Source organism: Pundamilia nyererei, unplaced genomic scaffold (genome assembly GCF_000239375.1).
Source record: "Pundamilia nyererei isolate P.nyererei 1_Seehausen unplaced genomic scaffold, PunNye1.0 scaffold00016, whole genome shotgun sequence".
Taxonomy (NCBI): domain Eukaryota; kingdom Metazoa; phylum Chordata; class Actinopteri; order Cichliformes; family Cichlidae; genus Pundamilia; species Pundamilia nyererei.
Window position 1 is genome coordinate 220,894 of NW_005187417.1, and position 13,246 is coordinate 234,139.

General features: G+C 42.1%; 1 protein-coding gene across 1 annotated transcript in view; it reads left to right on the forward strand.

Annotated features, from left to right (window-relative positions):
- dcc (DCC netrin 1 receptor) overlaps positions 1 to 13,246 on the forward strand; it is a 339,139-nt gene that overhangs the window by 154,099 nt on the left and 171,794 nt on the right. Inside the window, exons 6-7 of the mRNA XM_005725637.1 lie at positions 8,792 to 8,946; positions 10,205 to 10,325. Coding sequence (XP_005725694.1) covers positions 8,792 to 8,946; positions 10,205 to 10,325 — 276 coding nt within the window. The remainder of the gene's footprint in view (positions 1 to 8,791; positions 8,947 to 10,204; positions 10,326 to 13,246) is intronic.

Consider the following 13,246-nt stretch of genomic DNA (forward strand, 5'->3'; position numbering starts at 1 on the left):
AAAGTACAAGTAATACATTTCCTAGCATGCAACTCCGCTTAGGTTGTCTGTTCTAATCAATGGACTATAAAATTACTGAGTAAATATTTTTAGCTAAAATTCAATTCATGGCCCCTCATGTAAGCCATGTTCCCTGTACATGGATTCAACACAGAACATAAATAAAGCTCAAGGACTTGTCATTAGCCAGTATGAGTGCCATGTTCCTCAGTTTCACAGTTACATCCACCCCACACTCACAGCTGCAATACTCTCTAAAGGTAAAGGCTTGAAGTTTTACAGTGGGACTTCGCTAACCAGTGGGTAATGTCATGGTGACTGTGTCTAGCATTCCTGTACGGTCTGTCACTAGAAACTGCTACTGCAGAGGCTGATGTGTCAGTATTTTTTTTTATCTGTCACCCCAACTTTACAGAAGTCTTTCACTAAATTGCTGCAGTTTCCCTTTAAATGTCCCCACATTATGGACAATACATTTACATCACTTAAAATTAAGGTCAGCAGTGGTGGATGAAAATGATATGCAAAATGGGCTCAACATCCAGCAGCAGCAGCCATGTTAGCCCTTCACTCTTCAATGATAGTGGCTTTACAGCCCATTAACTCTTTGAGGCATCATGCGCGCAGAGTGGATGATAAGGTGTGTGTGGGGGTGTTTGAGCCTCCATGGATAAACTTAATGACTAATAATTGGTAGTTAAGTGCAGATTGAAAGAGCCTGCTAACGAGTGTCTGCTCAGAATTCAACTGTGTGTGTGTGTGCACGCGTGTGTCCAAAGCTATAGATGTGTGTGAGTGCCCTTCACTGGATGCTATCATGATGATAGCACACACACAGCAGATGTTCACTGAAATGAATGATGGTGCTGATTTCCATTTGAATGCTGAGTGGAAGTTATCAGGTGCAGCTATGGAGGGACAGCATCGCTGATGCTGTGTATGAGGCAGATGATAAAAAGATCACAACAGCACATAACAGTCGTATTGTTTCAGATTCTCTTTGTTTTGTGGCTTTGCATTAACTTTTCTCTATGATATGATGGGAAATGATAATCCATGTTTACCCAGACGAGGTGGAGTCAGACTTGTTGTGTCTGGCTGGGGTGGGAGAGGGTCAGCTAGTTGTTGATGCATTCCATTACCATATGAATGACCGCTCCTCTAGCAGGAAATCACATTAATACACCGCCCTGCCTGCTGTTGTTCGCATTATTAAAAGAATGAAAAAAAAGGAAAAATAGGTGCCAGTAAGCGCACACACACTTTTGTATAAACCTCTCCTTAGATGACCAGGTAATCAGTGCTAAACTTGCAGCATCCAAACAATCGATGGACGCTCAGGGACTTCCCCAAACAGAACAAAGGCTGCTGGGTAATCAGCCAGTGAGCTTCGACTGTAACGAGGGAGATTGCTGAAGAGGAAGAAACGGACAACATTTATTCTTTAGTCGATTCTTTTTTTTCTTAGTTTGTTTGAGGAAAACTTTTTATATATTTTTTTGTCTTTTCTGAACGAAGACACTACAAGCAGAGACCAAACACATGAAAACACACCTGAGAATCGTTGAGCTTGTCAGGTACAATCTTACGTGTCCCCCTATATTTTGTACATGTAACGTATGGTGTTCTCAAGGGGTCAAAAATAGAAGAACATGCTGTTATCCTACAACCCTGAATGTAAAATATCATTATCTAAAGAGTGTGCCTTCACGGTGTAGTTGTTAAGACATTTGCCTTATACACAGGAGATCTCCACTTTGAGCGCAGGAGAAGACACAAACTCATCCCCAGGGAGAAAAAAAAATACTGTGCCAAATTAAAAATGTGGATCCCTCCACAATGAGGAAGCAAACAAAAGTAGCTGTGTTTCGGCCTTATTGGCAGAAACACAAGTAGCTCTGGTTAAACTGAAGTCTGCATCCTGCTATTTTAGGGACAAATTTACCACATTTGGTGTTTGCATTTTAAAAAAGGACTATCGGTATTTACAAAACGGGATTGCATGTAAAAGGTGGGAAACCTTTTGCATATTCTGTGAGTTAGTGATGTGTCGGTCGCGAACAAAACGGGTCTTAAAGCCAACTCTTTGAAGTGAATGACGCGAGCCGTGGGTTTTTTTTCCTTTCTCTCACCCTCTCTTGCACTTTTTTTCACTTCACTCCACACGCTAGCCTTTGCTTTGCGCTGGGAAGAGGGGGGAGGGGCCATAGTTACATTCGCTGTAGCACAGGAACAGAGCCGGAGGGAAAGAGACAGAGAGCCAGGGACAACAACGTCACTTTAGAAAAGTATAGTAATCATCCACAACTATTTTCAGTTGCGGATGATAAAGGATTCAGAAACTTTATTCATGCAGCCCCATATGACAGAGAATGTGAATCTTCTTTTTGTTTTCATATTTTTTCATATTTATATTTAATTGCCTCTCCGTGAATTGCTACCTTATCGTGGTGGAGGGCTTTGTGTGCCCCAGGGATCTCAGGGGCTATGTTGTCTGCGGGCTTTTGCCCCCTGGTAGGGTCTCCCATGGCAAATTGGTCCTGGTGAGGGACCAGACAAAGAGCGATTCAGAAGACTCTTATGAGGAAAACATTGAGGGAACAGGTTACCGGGGCCTCGCCCTGGAGCCAGGCCAGGGGAGGGTGCCCGAGGGCGAGCATCTAGTGGCCAGGCCTTAGTCCATGGGGCCCAGCCGGGAACAGCCCGAAAAGGGGACATGGGCCCATCCTCCCGCAGGCCCACCACCCACAGGAGGCGCCGTAGGGGTGGGGTGCATTGTGTGCCGGGCGGTGGTCAGGAGCGGAGCCCCTGGCTGACTGACCCCCGGATACCAAGACTGGCAATTGGGACATGGAATGTCACCTCTCTGGTGGGGAAAGAGCCTGAGTTACTGTATGAGGTTGAGAGGTATCGGCTAGATATAGTCAGGCTCACCTCTACGCATGGCTTGGGCTCTGGAACCAGTCTCCTGGAGAGGGGCTGGACTCTGTCTCAGTCTGGAGTTGCCCCTGGTGAGAGGCGGCGGGCTGGGGTGGGTATTCTAATATCCCCTCAGCTTGCTGTCGGTATGTTGGGGTTCTTCCCGGTGGATGAGAGGGTTTGTTCCCTGCGCCTTAGGGTCAGGGAATGGGTCCTGACTGTCATCTGCACTTATGCGCCGAGTGGCAGTTCAGAGTACCCAGCCTTCTTAGAGTCCCTGGGTGGGGTGCTGGAAGGTTCTCCACCTGGAGACTCTGTTGTCCCACTGGAAGACTTCAATGCTTACGTGGGTAACAACAGCGAGACCTGGATGGGCGTGATTGGGAGGAACGGCCTCCCTGATCTGAACCCGAGCGGTGTTTTGTTATTGGACTTCTGTGCAAATCACAGTTTGGCCATAATGAACACCTTGTTCAAACATAAGAGTGTCCATAAGTGCACGTGGCACCAGGAAGCTCTAGGCCGCAGGTCGATAATCGATTTTGTTATTGTATCACCAGACCTGCGACCATATGTTCTGTACACTAGGGTAAAGAGAGGGGCTGAGCTGTCAACTGATCACCACCTGGTGGTGTGTTGGATCAGGTGGCGGGGGAGGACAGACCCGGTGCACCTAAACACGTAGTGAGGGTGTGCTGGCAACGTCTAGCAGAGGCCCCAGTTCGCAAGATCTTCAACGCACACCCAGAGCTTCAACGGCATTTCGAGGGAGACTGGGGACATTGAGTCCGAATGGACCATGTTCAGCATCTCCATTGCCGAAGCTGCTGCATTGAGCTGCGGCCGCAAGGTGGTTGGTGCCTGCCGTGGTGGTAATCCCAGAACCAAATGGTGGAGCCACCAGGCTGAAGAAGGAGTCCTATCGGGCTTGGTTAGCCTGTGGGACTCCGGAGGCAGCCGACAGGTATCGACAGGCCAAGCGGAATGCGGCTCGGGCAGTGGCTGAAGCAAAAACTCGGGTGTGAGAGGAGTTCGAAGAGGCCATGGAAAAAGACTTTCGGACTGCCTCGAAGAGATTCTGGCAAACCGTCAGGCATCTCAGGAGGGGTAAGCGGTGCTCTACCTGCACTGTGTATAGTGCTGGCAGAGCGCTGCTGACTTTGACTGAGAAAAATGTCAGACGGTGGAAGGAATACTTCGAGGACCTCCTTAATCCCACTGACACGTCTTCTGAGGAGGAAGCAGAATCTGGGGATGAGGGGGATGACCGCCAACTTCCGGGGGCGAGGTCACTGAGGCAGTTAAACAACTCCTTGGTGGCAGAGCCTCTGGTCTGGATGAGGTCCGCCCCGAGTTCCTGAAGGCTCTGGACATTGTAGGGCTGTCCTGGCTGGAAATCCCATTACTACTGTGAGTTATAGGAAGGATTCTTTTTAACACTTTGCCATTCTTTGGCCGCTGATTTATACCCCCCCCCTGTCTTTTGCATTGGGTTTTTGTCTGTGACTGTGTGTCTCTGTGTTAGTCCCCCCCCCCAAAAAAAAAAAAAGAATAAAATGACATGATCATCTCCACTACTTGTTCTTCACTTCCTCTTACAAAACTATAGAGTCAACCTTCAGAATAAAATGGATTTAAGGCTACTTTTGAAAGAAGTCTTCCAGAGTGAAGTCAGTTTTCAAAACTTAGTTCCACGTGTCCTAGCTTTGTTTATCCAATCAAATAGATGTGCCCATCTGGGATTTTTTTTTACACCATTTAAAAAAATAATTGGCTAACCAGAGCTGATGCTGTTTGCATGTCACATGGGAGGTAAGGTAATGATGGGAAACACTCTGGAGATTCAGCTGTGCTGATCGATTGATACTAACAACACAACACAATACAAGACAGAGACACAAACTGCATTTTACCTAATAGACTATAACAATGCTGGTCTTGTATTTTTAGCCTTTATGGACTCTGGATTTGTGAGCACTTCTATATGTTTTAGTTCTTAGTTATATTAATATTTTTTACAAATATTTTAGTTTTGACTGAAACTTTTATATATATGTTGCTTAGTAAATATAACTAAAGTATAAAATGTCATAGCAGGTAAATTGCAGACACAGGACATGAGTTGGTTGGAAGAGTATTAAACAAGATATATCTCTAAACAAATGTCTTATATCGTAAGGAAAAGACCCTACATTATTTTACTGAAAACCCAACAACCTGACATTCACCATAAGCAAAAATTCAGATGTGGTGGGTAGGAATAATTTAATAAGAATAGATTTCTGACGGAGTCATAGACATTGTAAGGAATAGATGTAGCTTCTGGAAAACAGCCTTCAGTTTGCTCTCTCTGTGACCTCAGTAAACACTTCTGATTATTAAGGGCTCAACCACTAGTTTCAGGTCAAAATGAATTAAACATGAAGGCCATTTTGTAAATTATGGTCATTATTAAATTCAGAAAGAAAGATTATCCAGGGTATGTTCATTGGCTAATGACTTGTCAATCACCATGTTCAGCTAAAAGCCTCAAAATAAGACTTCACCAACCAACCAGCGATGTTGTGTTGGCTACACCTATCTTTTATACTCGTTATGAGGAGCCATTTATGGACAGGGGAGGGGGCAGCCATCTGCCATAACTAGTTGGGGGTAGAGGGGAAAGTGAAGATCGACTTATTCTGAAGGTCAAATCACAACACCGGGTAAGGCATTAGCCATAAAATACTGTTTACACATTTCACTTTCTATGTTGCTGAATATTTGAATTGTTTTCTGATCTCCACTGGGGAATGTGAACTTAAAAAAAATATACAGTATGGAGTGTTTTGTTTGTTTGTTTGTTTTACATGTCCAAATATTAACTGTTTGCAGGTGAATATTATGGTACCCAAGCACATAACACTACACAGGCATAAATATCCCGCAATGATGATTGCTGAGATCTAACCAATGCTGTCATTAACCCTTTAAAGCCGGTCGGAGCGGGCACGCTCCGTTTTGCGCAACTATTTTTAAATCCCGGTAGCACTGCAACCACGTAAGCTAGCGCAATCATTTTTTTTTGCATATGAAACCGGAGGAGTTGTACTTACATCTTATGCCATCAGCTTGTCCTAGGTCACAGTTTCCTTCCACATATAGCTTTGCAAAAACTGCATAAAAAGCACTTGCAGCAACAAAAACATAATATTCCAGAAACATGCTTTGCCGATCCGATCAGCTGTTTGTAACACTTCCTACATTGGAGTAGATGTCAGTGCGAAATACCGCATGTCCGCCATTGCCTGCCCGAAACTGTCTCTGTGTTAAAATGTATTTGTACTGTTGTATTTTGATATTGAACTTCTCAACAATATCACAAACTAAATGATTTTGAGCAATAAAACAACTCAACAAACCAACTGAAACTAAACAGATTTTTTTAAAGAACATAAATGCAAAAAACCAAACAAAATATTAGAAAACTGATAATAAACGAATAACTCTGGATCTTACATTAACTGTTATTTTTTCACTTTGTCAGACAAAATGATAATCAAGACTGTCTAATGAAGAATTCTCTCTAATTGGCTAAACATTCTCATGAAGTGACATGTTATGACTTAACTAGTGCAGCTGAAACAATTCATACCTCTGAAATTCATTCAGACCCAGGTTAAACAATAGTACTGGATAATTAGACACAAGCTCTGACAGGCACAGCTGACAAAACCAGAGCAAACTTGTTATTCTTAAGATGGAGTAAGCAGGATATTGTGGTCTTAAAAACTCAATTAACTTTGTATTTGCAAATAAAAAGTTGTGTGTTCTATCACTCGCTGTAATACAAAGTTTCTCTGGAGCTGCTAAACCCACTTGAACTGTGACCTCAGCACTGAACTGAAGAGGAAGCTGATTGCTTTAGACGTGTTCTCCTGTGTCTCCTGTGTCTCCTGTGTTTAGTTACTTAGACTAATTCTTGGAAGCCGTGTTGTGATCTGTGTCGTATGTACCTGAGTGTGTAGTTTGTCGGTGTGGTGAAGAGGCAGCCGCTCACACTTTAAAGGAAATCGTTACCTCTTAATTAGAGCATTACTGCAGTGATAAAGTTACACCTCCAGATAATGATGTGTCTATCGGAGGCACATACAGAGCTCTACCTCTGCTAACTTTCTTCCTTTTCTTTTCTCTTGCTTTGTTCATTCAACCTTTAGTCTTTTTTTACTTCCCTCTATTCATTCTCACCTTTTATTTTATTTTCTTGATTTCCAACTCTTCTTCTCACAATTTTTTTAATTCTTTTTTTATTCAAGTTGCAGTTCCACTAATGGCCACTTGAGGCCGCTTCCAAAAGTGAGTCAATATCCATAGACTCCTATGTTAAAATGTCCAAACTTAAAGCAGAAATAAACATGTTTACTTTAAAATAAAATGTGTGCCAACATAGGATGCACCAGCCAGCTGCTTACCTCATAACCTTTTAGGTTTAATTCAGCAAAACTATATTTCTAACCACAAGTCTAAGCTTAGGAGAAAAGCAAAAATTACTGTTTGAAAAAAAAAAAGTTTTTGATGGCATGCCAGTTAGAATGATTACTTTTTGTCTCCTGGTTTCCAAGGCATGCTTCTGTCTTTTTGTCTCTCTTGGCTCTTCACCATATTCTTTGTGTTTTTACATTTAACAGCTCTTACATACTGTGGCATCATGTATATCTGTGAGTCTGGTGACAGTTACAGGACATTCCCGTGTGTGTGTTTGCTGACACGCAGTGTTTGTAGTCTCGCAGCACTGACAGCGTCAGCGTGGCGCTCGGTGCTACACAAGGCCCTTCAGGCTTCCTCCTCTCTGCTGAGGCTCAAAATGGCTTCTGTCTCACATCTCCGTTCTCAGTCATGAGCTACTGACGCGTGTTCAAAGACGACAACAGAGCTGGAACATGGCAGCCGCTTCGCCTGCCTTCAAACCTGTTTACAATCGAGTGAGCTGAAGACAGTTCGCTATGACCTTACCTGAACGCTGCTCGGTCTGTCAGCTGCTTCAGACACTTTGCATCTTAATGGCTTGAACCTCTCCCACAGAATCCAGACCACTGATACGATTAAAAGGGTTAAGTTGTGGTGTTAAACGATTGGCAGTGACTCCCAGTCTCTCAGTATATGAGTTTAGCGCCTCTATAGACTGTTTACTGTGTTTTTGCTTGCTTCGGGTACTCTGTCTGATTCCTATAGCCATATTTCTTGTTATAATAGCTTTTGGTCTTTGTTTTGGAGAAGGAAAACCACAAAAAAACAGGAAAGAATGCCAGCTAACCTGACCCCAGGGTCATGCTAATGTCACATTAATGCAGGAAAAGTTCTAATTGATTTTCTCAACGCAGTATTGATTCATGTAGGAATGCTCGCGTCTGTTTGTTGGAAGTACTGAAACACCGTAATGTTTGTTTCTGACTCCTTCACTATGTTAACTAGTTGCTATGTTTTCTGTTGTTTGATTTGAAACTAAGAATTTACCAGATTAATCTGCTGCTGTGTTCACTTAGTTAAGCCTCAAGAATTGCAGCCATCCTCCAACTAACACCTGAAAATGTTAAGTTAAGCAGCAGCTGTCTGTGAGCAGATGAATGTGTGATGATCCACTGAGGCTAATGAGATCAAACACATTTAGGGCTTTACTAATAAGCTGATGGCTCAGGTTATATTTCTGTTAATTAGTCAGTAATTAACTGAGGCTGTTATAGAAACTTGTTAATGTGAAACATAATCCCAAAAGGCAACTAAGTAAAGGTGTGTGTGAACACTCGGACTGAGCAGCAGTAGCATTGATGCAGAGATGCTCCAGCATGCAGGAAGAGGTGTTTATATGTGCTGTTTTCACTCTATGTTTCTGCAGTGCCTCCTCAGTTCCTCAACTACCCGACCAACACGTACGCCTATGAGTCAACCGACATCGAGCTGGAGTGTGCTGTGACAGGAAACCCGCCGCCGACCGTCCGCTGGATGAAGAACGGGGAGGAAGTCATCCCGAGTGACTACTTCCAGATAGTGGTGAGTCACTCAGAAAAGTATACACATACAGTCCTTGTGAAAAATGTGGACACACCTACAGAGGTAAACTAAGCCCACCTCAGCTATGAAATACCACATATGGAGTTCTGTAGCAAATAAAAGTATTAAAAAGTAGCCTGTGTTTCACATTTTAGACCATAGCCTTACACGCGTCACCTGTTACTACACGTTATAACTCTTTTATCTTTTCACCAGTATTAATTCAATAGCTTCCAGCCGACAGTAGTTACTGTGTGTAAAATACCCATCTGAAAAAAGGGCAAACAGACTGTAACTGTAATACACATGTATTCCAAGTTTACTAGGTACATATTGTTAGTACTGTTTTTTGCCTTAAGAAAAGCTTAAATTTTTGGTCTCTTAGATTTACCAAGGTGCTAGAAACAGAGATTTTGGTCCATATTAGCATGACAGCATCACCTAGTTCCTGCAGATTTGTCAACTGCACATCCATGAAGCAAGTCTCTCATGCCACCACTTCCCAAAGGTCCTGTATTGGATTGAGATCTGGTGACTGTGGAGATCGTTTGAGTACAGAACTCACTGTCATGATCAAGAAACCAGTTTGAAATGATTTGAGCATTCTGACATGGTGTGTTGTCCTGCTGGAAGCAACCTTCAGATGATGGGTTTTGCTGTGGTGCTCTAACTTCAGTCAGCAAGGCATTTTTGCTCAGAGATCTGCAGCTCGCTGGATAGTTTCTTTTTTTCAGACCATGCCATAAACTCTAGAGACGGGCGTGTGAAAGAATCCCAGCAGATCAGCAGTTTCTAAAATACTCAGACCAGCCCACCTGGCACTAACAACCACACCACACTCAAAATCACTTTATTCCGATGCTGAGTTTGTCTTCACCTTGCCTACATGCATGTGATTCCATTTTCCAGTAAAGAAGCATTTTAATAAACATAAACACAAATAAATAAAGCAGCACAGACACACCATTTTTTCCCGTATATGTTTTTAATGTGAAAAATTATGCAGTTATAACAGAACCGCAGGGATCTGTGAAATCAGTGAATTTGAGAATTAGAGAGAGCGTTAGAGAGAGAGCTAGAATATGGACTCTTGTAATTGAATAATCCAATAATCTGGGTCATCCAACATATTCTGCTGCAGACATTTTTGTTCATGCACACTTTTTGATTTGGTGTAACTGACATATTTTTCACTTGTACAAAGCTCTTAGCCAGACTCTTAATTTTCTGACATGTTGTTGTCTTTCTTGTGTTTTAGGACGGCAGTAACCTGCAGATTTTGGGCTTGGTGAAATCAGATGAAGGATTTTATCAGTGCATCGCGGAGAACTCTGCCGGCAGCTCTCAGGCGATGGCTCAGCTGCTGCTCCGAGAGCCAGGTAGGAACACACACACACACACACACACACACACACACACACACACACACACACACACACACACACACACACACACACACAGCTTACACATGTCATATCCCTCTGCTGGTTACAACCTAAACATCCAGCTGTCATCACCTGCCATCCTCATTTCTATCATTACCTCTTCAGTTTCAAACTTTTGTTCATATTTCTGCCCCCATGTGGTGGTAGTCTATCTAATTAACTGGCAGATGTCGCTGATTAAAGTTATTTAAGTTGTAATTATATGTGAGGGAAGCAATAATTATAAATTATAACATTATTAGGATTTACAGAGGAATGGTCTAAAGTTTTGACCTTATATGTAAATAAGCATTAATAATATTTTTGTTGACTTACAGTAATTTTGCAATGACAAATATTCTGAAATTCATATTCTGAAGCCCAACAGTTTCTCTGCAGTCTGCTTTATGGGTACATTTTTTCCACATTAAATATTTCCTATTGATGGATTTATTTTAGCTCTATGAATTATGCTAACTTTGCTAAAAAGAACAAGATGACTTAAACACCCTGCACGACATCAGTCATGTTCATCCATGTATATCAGGTTTTTTTTAAATGTGTGAGCTAGGTCCCTTTAAGCTCTGGGTTCAGTCCATCCCAAATACATTAATACAGACCCTCTCAGTGTGATCAGAGGTACCCTACAAAGATGTATCTGTTCTGTTAGGGTGTATAAAGACGCTGGATACAGGTAGAGCGTGTGCAGCTATTAAATCAGGGCTTGCTGTAACTCTTTTAGCTGCTTTTGTGTTGGTAATGCATACAGTGATGCTCCTCCTATTTCTTTCTTTGCCTACACATTTAATGTAACAGTAGGTAATTAACATGTGTTTGCTGTGTTTGCTGTTAAATTTGTTGATTTTGTTTTTTTTCTGAATGGCTGTAGGGTGTTGAGAGTGAGAGTGCTAATGTGTATTAACAGTTTAATTAGATGCACATTGTAATGTTAAATAGTATCTGTAATATTCTTGTGTTAGTTTATAGAAGGGCAGCCTTGAATGAGCAGTCTAAAGACATTACATTTTGTTTATTGGATATTAACTCTAGCCAATAATTATTTTCATCTTGCTTCCCAGAGGAGATTGGTTATAGCTACCGACCAGCGATGGACAATTAATTTTCTCAGGAGGCCACATGAGAAACTGGAACTGTTTTGGAGAGGTGCAACAATAAACTGATCTCGATTCTACTTGATATTAATTGTCTCTTGTCTCTTCATAAGCTTAACAACAGTTCCAGGTTCTCATGTATCCCATTGGGAAAATTAATTGCCCACCCCTACATAAAGACAGTATAAAATATGAACATACTTTCTAGCTCTGAAAAGTGAAGCCATTGGAGAGGTTCCAATGGTCCTATGGAAGTCTATGGGAAAATGGGCTTTTCCTGAGGAGCTCATGTTTCAGTTCAAGTCAGTCTTGTAAACTTTCTCCACTGTTCGTATTATAGAGGTTTAGACAAGTGAAAGACTCCTGATTCATTCTTGGGAGGAGACACAAATCCTTTTAGGGCTGCATGACATCTTGGTGTATATCAATACAGATGTGGTTTGATGACCATTGGAACAGTTTCTGTGTTCACTCTGATTCAAACCCAGTCATTTCTTCTATAAATAGGCTGAAATAGGAGTGAAAATACTCAGTTCAGAAAGAACCAGAGTTCAATTTAAATAGACTAAATGCAGCAGGTGTGAAAACATTGAAAACACAAAACAAAATCTATATCAAAGACCACCTGACCCAAATCAGCAGCCTACTGGTCAACCGCTCAAACCACTGGATCATCCCAAGTTTTCCACCTTTCATTTTTTAGTTGCTCCACCCTAACTGATGCTGGATACACATTTATTAGACTTTATTTACCATACAGAGGGCTGGCCCTTTCAGGGCGGTCTGCTCGAGCAACGATCCTTTGGCCCTGTCCCCGGTGGATGTGGCCTGTTCTTACATTTGGTTTTGTCAGTAATCACATCACAGTCACAGCTGAGAGAACAGCAGGAGCTGGCCCATTTTGGCAAAGCCATTATTTGTTGTGTTGTTGTTTGTGTTGGTGTTGAAATCCAGTTAGTCATGTGGAGCGACATAAGCTACCATCTGACACACCCACAGACACACACACACACATGCACAGTAATAGGGAGATGTGAACAGCTCAGCCACTCTGCAGAACACCTGAGTCAGCACAATAGAATCATTTTGCATCTAAATGGACCAGCAGCTGTGTGCATGTGTGGATGTGTGCGTTTGTTTATGTGTATGGCTATAACCACTCTGATTTATCCTGGTTGTGATCCTGGACTGTGTAGTATCTGTTTATTTGAAACCTAGATGTTTTAGAGAAGCTAAGCTCGTTGCGAGATAATTGTTACAGGAGCTCGGATATGTGCGCTCGTGTAAACAGCTGATGCAGGCTACTGGTCACAGTCTGCAGCCTGCAGTCTTCAGCTGAAGTCATGTGATGTGAGTGGAACAAATGTGCTGCCGGCAGCAAATAATCATCTTTTTTTATTTTTAGATTGCATTTTTAGTCTCCAAGTCACAGAGGAGCACATAGCTTTATTTACTGCACAGACAACCAGGCTTTAATTGGAAATGGGCTGTGTGTCTTCTGTTATCATTTAAACTTAACTCACCACAGCTGCTTTTTGTTGTCAACACGAACTTCAGGCTTTCTTCATCTGTTTTATATTAAAAGCCTTGCAGTGAAGCAAGTCAGCATCGCCAGGCTTTATTGTGAAATGACAGCAAGAAAATATTTTTAAAAAGAACCCTGATTTCAAAAATATATATAGCCTATTATAACATGAACATCAGCACACACACACACACACACACACACACACACACGTGTGTGTACATATATATATATATACA